Source organism: Squalius cephalus, assembly GCF_949319135.1.
Source record: "Squalius cephalus genome assembly, chromosome: 5".
Lineage (NCBI taxonomy): Eukaryota > Metazoa > Chordata > Actinopteri > Cypriniformes > Leuciscidae > Squalius > Squalius cephalus.
The window spans coordinates 16,634,274-16,643,602 of record NC_137126.1 but is presented as its reverse complement, the minus strand read 5'-3'; the positions used below and the strand labels follow the sequence as shown (position 1 = coordinate 16,643,602).

The window sequence follows — 9,329 nt, the reverse complement described above, 5'->3', positions numbered from 1 at the left end:
CCATAAATATAAATGTTTGAAGACAAAACCTTATTTTTCTATATTTTAAAAATATTTTGTTAGTAACTATTTTCAATAATTGAATTTTAAGAAGGTAAACAGGCCTGCGAATTGCTGAGCTGATGAGAGACTTAAATGTATTCGTTTTTGTTCACTTGTACATGTTTTCCTTTTCATGGTTGTATTGATTTGCTTTGATTTTTTATTCATTGATTAGGAGCACGTATGAGTAGCATACTTTATTTATCGTGTTCAGTAATAAAGAACCGCTCGGACCGCTCAGTCCGGTGCGTGAACAGATAATTTTTGTGAACCGGTTCAAATGATTCATGGAAAAGATCCGATTCAAAAGAACGATTACGTTCACGACTCGGCCATTTCTATTCTCCAACTCTAAACCCGCCGCAGGAATGAGCAACGCTCGCCGAGCAGCGGATACGCGGCCGTTCTAAACAAATAGCCTGTTTTAATCGTTCCTGCGGACGTTTATGCAAATTCGCATGACTGACAAGTAGATATCACATGCTAACGTGGGCCGTCAGTTCACGAACCGTAACATGTAACAGAATACTCGCTAGTCCCGGCTTGTGAAGCAGGAGTGAAGAGCAATCAATCACCGGACACCTCCACCGTTATTCGTAGGCTATTTGTACAGTACAGTGAGCGCTGCTGAGGCAGGGGAACCGCTGCTCTAATGCTTCCCTGACCACACCGACTCAGCGCTGCTATTTTAACGGGGTATCTTGTTTTCGACCAAACATCAGATCAGGTTTTATAGCGGGACAAGATGTTGCAAGTGTTGATTTGCGGCGTTGTGGTCTTTCCCGGTCTCTTCTTCACTTTTAGAAAAGTGCTTCCGTCCATTTTCAAGCAGTGGACAGATGCCGACGTCGTGCTGGTCAGCGAGAGGTGAGTTTGGTGACAGTTGAGCAGTTCTGTAAGGCCAGACAGCTCTTGTATTATAATTTGCTGGTTTACTGTGTTTAGTAGTAAAAACGAGTCTCACTGTCCGTTTGAAAGGTCGGGTTTCACAATAATATTCACGTAAAAAGGCTAACTTGATGGAAACGATCATACCAACTGTTAAAATGCAGATGCAGTGTTTGCATCTTGACCTGTAGCAGGGGCTTCACAGACTCAGGGACCCCCAAACAGGCTCTCAGCCAACCCAGGGACCCCAATTTTCAATATCTATCCAGGACCTTGACAGATCCCATGGGCACCTGGTTAAAAACCCTATACCCTATATATAGATTTATATGTTGAGGCTTGTGTGTTTAAGGGATCAATTATGTTTATAATCAGACTATGTTGTGCTCATGTTGTCCTATGATATGTTCAGCTGATCTCATGACCTTAATCACTCCCTTATCAACTTAGCCATGGATAGTCCATGGATAGTCCATGGAGAATGAGCATGAATTGACCAACTTCCAGAAATGCACAGACCTCTTCTATATTTCCAGATTTCCATGCAAACATGCTGGGTGAAATAGGTCTTCAATGATCTGATCTGATCTGTACCTGAAGGCAGATCGCTACAAACGCATCTGGGTAATAAACCCAGTACACACAGTCAACTTATAACCACAGTGTAATATATTCTCAAACTCAACATCTGAAACTAGCCGCTATTTAAAAATTGTAAGTGAGGGGAACCTTTATCTGTGTTCATCCAAACATGCATTTTTTTGCAGATAAGCAGTTTCAGATCAGTTCTGGGTGGGTTCAGCATAAATTGTCATTGATAGTAGTTTTGTGCTCTTGTTAGCTTATACAATAGGCAAAAATGCATCTTCTAAATATAAAATAAAACAAGAGTGTGCGCTCAGCTTTGGGATATTTGGACTTCATCATTTTATAGCAGAATCTTACATCTATTTGGTTTATTTTTTTAATTTTAGCAATGGCCATAATCCCAGCCAATGCCTATGTTTGCTTTACATGTCTTTGCTTTTTATGAGCCATCCACAATTTTGCTGTGTTTTATAAAGTTCTATCAGTGTCTGTGTGTTCTGACTGGAGGTCAGTTACTATTATGGCTAAATGGCAATGTTTTGTTTTAATTTTCTTTGAGTTCCTGTTGTGCTAGATCAGGTAATCCTGTTCCTGGAGGTCTACCTTCCTGCAAAGTTCAGCTCCAGCCCTGATCAAACAGAACTGAACCAGTTAATTAAGATATTCAGGGCCACTTGATAATTACAGGCAAGTGTGTTGGATCTGAACGCAGGTAGGTAGTTTTTCCAGGAACTGGATTGGGCACCCCTGTGATAGATTCTTCCAATCCAATCAATTAAATCAAACACCAAAAATGATGCTGTATCAGCATAAGAATATTCTTAGTAAGGGCTAGGTATCGGTCAAAAATTGTTGATACCGATACCTTGACTTCGATACCGGTTCCTTAATGATACTTTTTTTTCCTATACCAATTTTATGAAATCCATTTTAACAAGATTACATTACATAATAGCTAAAAAAAAACCTGGTTTTATTTTTTCAGTTTGTTGACTTATTTTACAGACTCAAAGACTCGCAAAGCGAATGCATAAAGCTTGCCGCAAAGCACTGGCAAAAGTAGCCTAATGATTATGAATGTGTCGGGAAAAAATAGCAAGGAGACATTTTAATTGTTTATTAATAAACTAGTGTTATCTGAGTCAGTGTTGGCTGCAAAGATGAAGTTGACGTTGCTGACTTGTCATCTCCGCAGTATAGAGAACACGCGCGCGCCTATAGAGAGAAATGCACCTTTCATTTGGATTACATAATCAGAGAGTATTTGTTTTTGATTCAACTTGGTTAGTTTAAAAGTAGACATTTCAAGCTTTCGATATGCCTATTTCTCATGTCTGTGAGACAAGTTGCCTATACGCTGAGTTTCGGTTCATTTATGTGACGCTCTCCAGTTCTTCTTGCAGTTGAGACGGAGCAACTTTCTGCTCTTAAGTTTATTCCGTGCACTGTCAAGTGCTTCATCAGATTTGTTGTGTTGCTGGTCTTGGCAGCAATTATCTTGTCGCAAATACTGCATTGCGCGCTGTTGGCATCGAGCCTGGTGATATGTAGCCACACTTTTGATCTTTTCCACATCTTTTCCATCTATAGGGGTTGGGACACTTACACATTACAGCCTCGTAAACTAGTGTTTTTCCTTAATGCCTCGCCACAGCCAATCATGCATGCTTATTAGCATAATGACATTGACGAGATTAACCCCTTAGGTATCGAAATTTGGTAACGAACGACAAGACATTTTTTGATACTCGATGGTATCGAGGCAATTTGGTCGGTGCCTAAAAAGAATCGATACACAGCCCTATTCTAGTAACAAAAGGGTCCAGTTCTCTGGGCTTTCGCACCGTGTATTTATACTCAGTTATAGGAAGTAGCCACCTGGGTGGTCCCCCGAGAACTAAATTTCCCCAGGACAGTTTCCGCCAGTAGAAAGTGACATAAGCAGGCTGACAGCGTTTAAGTGCGGCATTTAACAAAGATGGAAGACGCCGTGATTGGAGCTGTGTTTGTTGTGTGTCGTGGGTTTAATGATAACGGAGATAGAATGTTGATGTATAAGTTATGCGAATGAAAGGGCAAAAAGGAGGGCTAAGAGACAAAATCTCCTATGACAACTAGCAGTGCTTCATCGAGGCTGAGAAAAGAACACAATACGCAGATAAAGGCCATTAGCATTAGCTTTCTGAGTTTTTATGTCTTATCGTTGTTTCCATGTTCGTGGAGTAATATAAACTGTGTTTACACTGCTTTTTAAAAATGGCGGGTGTTTCGTTAGGCATGCATTCGGCCAATCAATGTACACTTATGCTCTATTGGTTTGTGCTGGGTTTGACCCTATTCTGAAGTAGGATCTAATTTAGCATAACTAAAATCGTGAACGCACCAAAAAAACGGGAAGTTCCGCCAATAGTTATTGGACAATGAAAACGTTCCTCCGGTGCAAAAGCCCCTTTAATTCAGAATTGGTTCTTCACATTCCTTCCCTTTCAAGAAAACCAACACTCAGCACAAAGTTTATAGAAATTGGCTGTTTTTAGATTCAGTATATTTTTGCAGACAATTTGAGGAAGCCAAGATAAAAACGCTATAGGAAAATCAATAACTAATCAATAAAAAACAAAAAACAACATCTGCATCCCTGAAGTGAGTTTGTTATCTGCCCTTGTGTATCAGAAAATAAACTAGATTGCATAAAATTAAGTTTTGGCCCAAACTCTTTTTTTAGGAGTGTCATGTTTCTTTAGATGTTGTCATCTGACGGATAGTGCTCAGCAACACGACATACTGTGTAACTAACACAAGATAGATATACGGACAGGTAGATAGATAGTTGATCTTTGATCTTGGTGGATGGTAGTTAGACGATGTGCTGTGAGCCTCTGGATTCAGTGAAGATGATGGAGGTTGTTAGAGGAGTGATAATGAAGTGACGCAGACTCTGGACTTTTACACAGAAGTGTTGATTCAATCAGTTCTATGTGTGTACATGTTAGAATGAGGCAATCAGTCTGAATCACTCTAAAGCCAGGCTCAGACTACAGGAGTTTAAGGCCGATTAATGCCCGATTTACCCCTCCCGACACTTGAAGAAAAAATTGCGGCCAGGGCATCGGTCGGTTCAGATATTTGGTCCAGATTATCTGGTAATTTTAAATCAGAATGAATTTTACAGTTCAAATCTTAAACCTCCCGATCTGCCAATGCTCTCGGACACATCGGGGCTGCCCAGACAATATCAAACATATTAATATTTTAAATCGGAATGATTACGACTATGATTACGTCTGTACTTTCACAATAGCCAATGAGAGACAAGTCTACAAGGAGATGGAAGTGACGGAACTTTTGAAATGGTGACCGAAAAAACAAAAAGCAGGAGATGGAGGAACGGCTGGTCAACAACACAAGTGTTTTTTCTCGCTACAAAGAATAAGTATTGATACACCAAGTTGTAGACAGTAGACAAAATAGTAGACTGCACTATTAATAGTAGACAAAATAGACAGTATCTATTTTTTTTACATCTTCCCATCTTTTACATCTTGTGAGAATATATGAGGTGTTAAATCTTGTAGCGTGTGCAGGTCTGAGATCTGAAAGAAGAAAATCTGTGAAGATTCTACTTAGGAGCGTGATGCAACCAGATTTCACAATCGGTTAAAATTTAAAAACTGCTGTGCGATTAAAAACTCCTGCAAAATATTGAAAAAAAATTTGATAACTTATAATATAATAATGTGATATTCGATATGCAATATGCAGTATGACAAATTAAAATAACCGTGTTCTATTCGAATATATTTGAAATATAATTTCCTGTGATGCAAAGCTGAATTTTCAGTATCATTACTCACCTCTTCAGTGTCACATGATCCTTCAGAAATCATTCTAATATGCTGGTCAAGAAACATTTATTATTATTATCAATGTTGTGGACAATTTTTTTTTTCAGGATTCTCATTCTTTGATGAATATAAAGTTCTATTTCATTTATTTGAAATATAACCTTTTATAACATTATAAATGTCTTTACTGTAACTTTTGATCAATTTAATGCATTCTTGCCGAATAAAAGTATTGACAACCAAAAAAAAAATTCTTACTGACTTTTGAACGGCAGTATATAATGTTACAATAATGAACTTTCTATTCATCAAAGAATCCTGATTTGTTTTTATTTTTTTACATAACTGTTTTCAACATTGATAATAATAATAATAACATTAAACGTTTCTTGAGCAGCAAATCAGCATATTAGAATGATTTCTGAAGGATCATGTGACACTGAAGACTGGAGTAATGATGCTGAAAATTAAGCTTTGCCATCACAGGAATAAATTACATTTTAAAATAGGCTATGTTAAAATAGAAAACAGTTATTTTAACTTGTAATAATATTTCACAATATGATTTTTTTTTTTTTTTTTTTTTTTTATCAAATAAATGCAGCCTTGATGAGCATAAGAGACTTCTTTTAAAAACATTAAAAATCGTACCAATCCCAACATTTTAAACGGCAGTGTGTGTAAATATCACATTCTTTCTGGGAAAAGAAAGCATCACTACAACTTATGAAAGTGAACAGCAGTGTTTTTGCATTACTTAAAATGTCACAAACCTGACAATGTCATTTTAAAATAAATGAAAAAAACGAAACAAAAAAACAAACTGTTTAAATACCAATAAATCTTTGCTCAACTTGGTAATCTATAGTTATATTAACCTGTAAACTTACCATCAAGAAGAACATCCAGGTAAAAAAAAACACCAGAAACTAGGGGTGGAATATTAGTTATTTTAGTTATTTTAATATATCTTTGTTATTACAAATAAGAGCAAAGAGGCAAATTACAAATAATAGGACAATAGGATAATAAGTTTTTCCAGTAGGCCTACATTAGATCTATTTATCAGTAAAATTCTAGTTAAAAACAACAGAAACTGAATAATCAAATGTAAAAATAAAACACTGCATAATCTTCAGCACATTAATTAAATATACAGTAGTCAACATTTGAAGTGGATCAAAACCTTTCATCAAAGTTATACATGAATTAGGGATGCAACGATACAACTTTTTTTCAAACCAAGTACAAGTACTTACATTTGGGTACTTGCTGAGTACTTAATAATACCATACAATTCTTCTAACAATGTTTTATTTTCATCAGATGTTTTTCACATTCTGACTGTAACAAAGTAAATATACAACTTGTAAAATCAAATTGCTTGTGCTAAAGGAGCTATTACTTACCCCTCCTCGACAATTTAGCAGAGCATAGTTTGCAGTCTGCTCTACTTTGATCATCATCGCTTTTAAAATATCTCCAAACGGCTGACATTAGTCCTCCTCCGACTACCTGCTCAACTGACGAGAGGTTAGGCTAATGGCACGTTGCAATAAGGGGCCGTTCACATATTGCGTTTTTTTTAATTTTGCAATTTCATTATTTCAAATGTGGGGCGCTGCGGCAGGCGCGCTCATGATACAAGTGGTGCGGTGTTTACATGAATACTCGCCAAGTCAGGCATTCTAACATAACTGTGTGTATTTGATAGTTTGAGTGCAATAAACCGTGAAAGAGAACTGAATTCAAGATCACACACTGTGCAAGAGGTAGCTTTCTGTGCGCGCACTACGGGTGTATATGTTAGACAGCGCGAGCACCACAATAAGTTGTTTTCCGCAGTTTATTGCACTTAATAACTCTTTTTAACATCAAGAAAGTCACATGTAGGTAACAGTCACGTGCCCAGTCTATTCCCTACTATATGTGTTGGCCTAAAACTTTTTGAAGTAGCCTATTAAAGTCATTCAGATATCGCAAACCATTGCGATATTCATATTGTGATATGTACATTCGTGATATTTCGATATATCATGCAGCCCTAATTTTAAGTGTCAGAAACATAATTTAACATCAACAGATTTTGTCTCAGCAAAGTAACAATAATGAACACAATTTATGTGCTTTGATAGACGCTGCCTTGTTCACGTTTGAGTGCTCTCTGAGTGCCAAAGGTTTCTATTTACAGCATGTTTTTACAAGCGTTGAGCATTTTTAAACAATCACAATCATATTTGTTTAACCCGTGAACGCAAAGGCCTATCAGAGCAGAGGTGCTAGTCAGTTAATTAGTCAGAATCTGCTTAAAGGTACAATATGCAAGAATTTTTTGCCGCTAGAGGGCGCTACATTCCAAACAAACACAACGGCGTAGCTTGATGACGATGTGAAGGAGCGTGGAATGATGGGAACTGTCGTTTTAAACTCCACCGTGGATGTAAATCAGTCAGACGGGAATCGAAAAATCATGTTCATGGATGAGGCTAAGTTTGGCGAGGGGGCGTGATTCGGGGTCTGTAATGGGGGAGAGAAGAGACGAGCGGGACGCAAGTAGGTCAAGTGCAAATGACAAACACCTGTGTCTTATTGCTGTGATCCGCGTGGAGAGACAGCTTATAAGCCGCGCTGGAACGAGAGAGAGACTGGAGAGAAAACTGGACGCAGAGAAAGAAAACCGGTGGATCCGAGCTCTCATTTTTGAACTGTTTTGTGCCGTTGCGGTTGCCATGGTGAATGCGTGTTGTGCACGACTTTTGTTTGTTTTGCTTTATTTTAATAAAGTACGAGTCCCAGTCACGCCGACCCCTGTCTTCTTCCTTCCTGACTCTTGAACCTCATCACACTTTTATTTCATTAAAGTGAATTAACCGCAAGAAAAGTAAGGTTTAATACTAAATTGGTTATCATAGATGTTACTGTACGTCGAATTCATTGTTGTGATAACGCGGCGCAGTTTTATGTGTTCTAAACAATTGTTGTAAAAGTACATTCAAAACATACCCACATCATTTGCCAAAATACTGATTAATCTTTATGTATAACACATGCTATATTTATTTACATGGCCATAAACACCAGACGTGATAAACAATGTCAATAAACTAAACACAAATCTAAAGCAATAATACTTCCCTTACATAAACATAACTATTACCGAATGCTACATTTGGAAAATATAAAATTAAGCATGCTTTGTCGACAGAACCAGCTGCAATCGGTACAGAATAATTGTGTTCCATAACGACTGCAAGAAATAAGCTAACGTTTGTTGCTTGATAGACGCTACAACTACAACTTCCGCATTTGTCCAAGACTCCACGCAGTACGAGCGGAAACCGAGGGTAACGCGGATATGACGCAATTGACCGGCGACTCCCAGCTCCCCCCTGCTCTAACGCCCCGTTTCAAATAGTTGGAAACATTTGGGATATTGTAAGTAATCAACTTAACAAAATATATAGCACTGGCCTTGAGATTATGGGATATTTTAATGCAAAATTCTTACATATTGTACCTTTAACACAGCTGAAAACACAAGATTTTGTTTTGTTCAAACGAATTGCAGCTCGCGGATCCTTTCATTATAACCAACAAACTGTAAACACAATGTAAATAAAAGATTCATTGTACAATTAAAGGTGACGTAGGTGATTCTCTGCAGAAACATTTATGCTGGTTGAAAGTCTCCTAATATCCTGATAGCAATCACTCTGTTAAGCGGTCTAAATGTATTTTTATAAATATAGGCCTATGTCGTCTGTGGAAGGCGTAGGACCATAAAATGTTCGTTCAATCGTTGCAGTTGGTCCGAACGATACTATAGCATGTGTTCCCTGTCGGTCAATGTGTGTTTGCATACCACTGCGCAGGCTGTTCACGCAGACATAATAAGTCATCAGCGCGTTCACGTACGCTGTACAGACAGAGCGAGAATGGCAGGCAAGCAGCAACAACCTAACTTTC

At 37.9% G+C, this 9,329-nt stretch overlaps 1 protein-coding gene across 1 annotated transcript in view; it reads left to right on the top strand.

Annotated features, from left to right (window-relative positions):
* Window positions 1-370: 370 nt before the first annotated feature.
* The window catches only part of tlcd3a (TLC domain containing 3A), a 38,708-nt gene continuing 29,749 nt past the window's right edge, over window positions 371-9,329 (top strand). Inside the window, exon 1 of the mRNA XM_079870574.1 lies at window positions 371-909. Coding sequence (XP_079726700.1) covers window positions 788-909 — 122 coding nt within the window. The 5' untranslated portion in view covers window positions 371-787. The remainder of the gene's footprint in view (window positions 910-9,329) is intronic.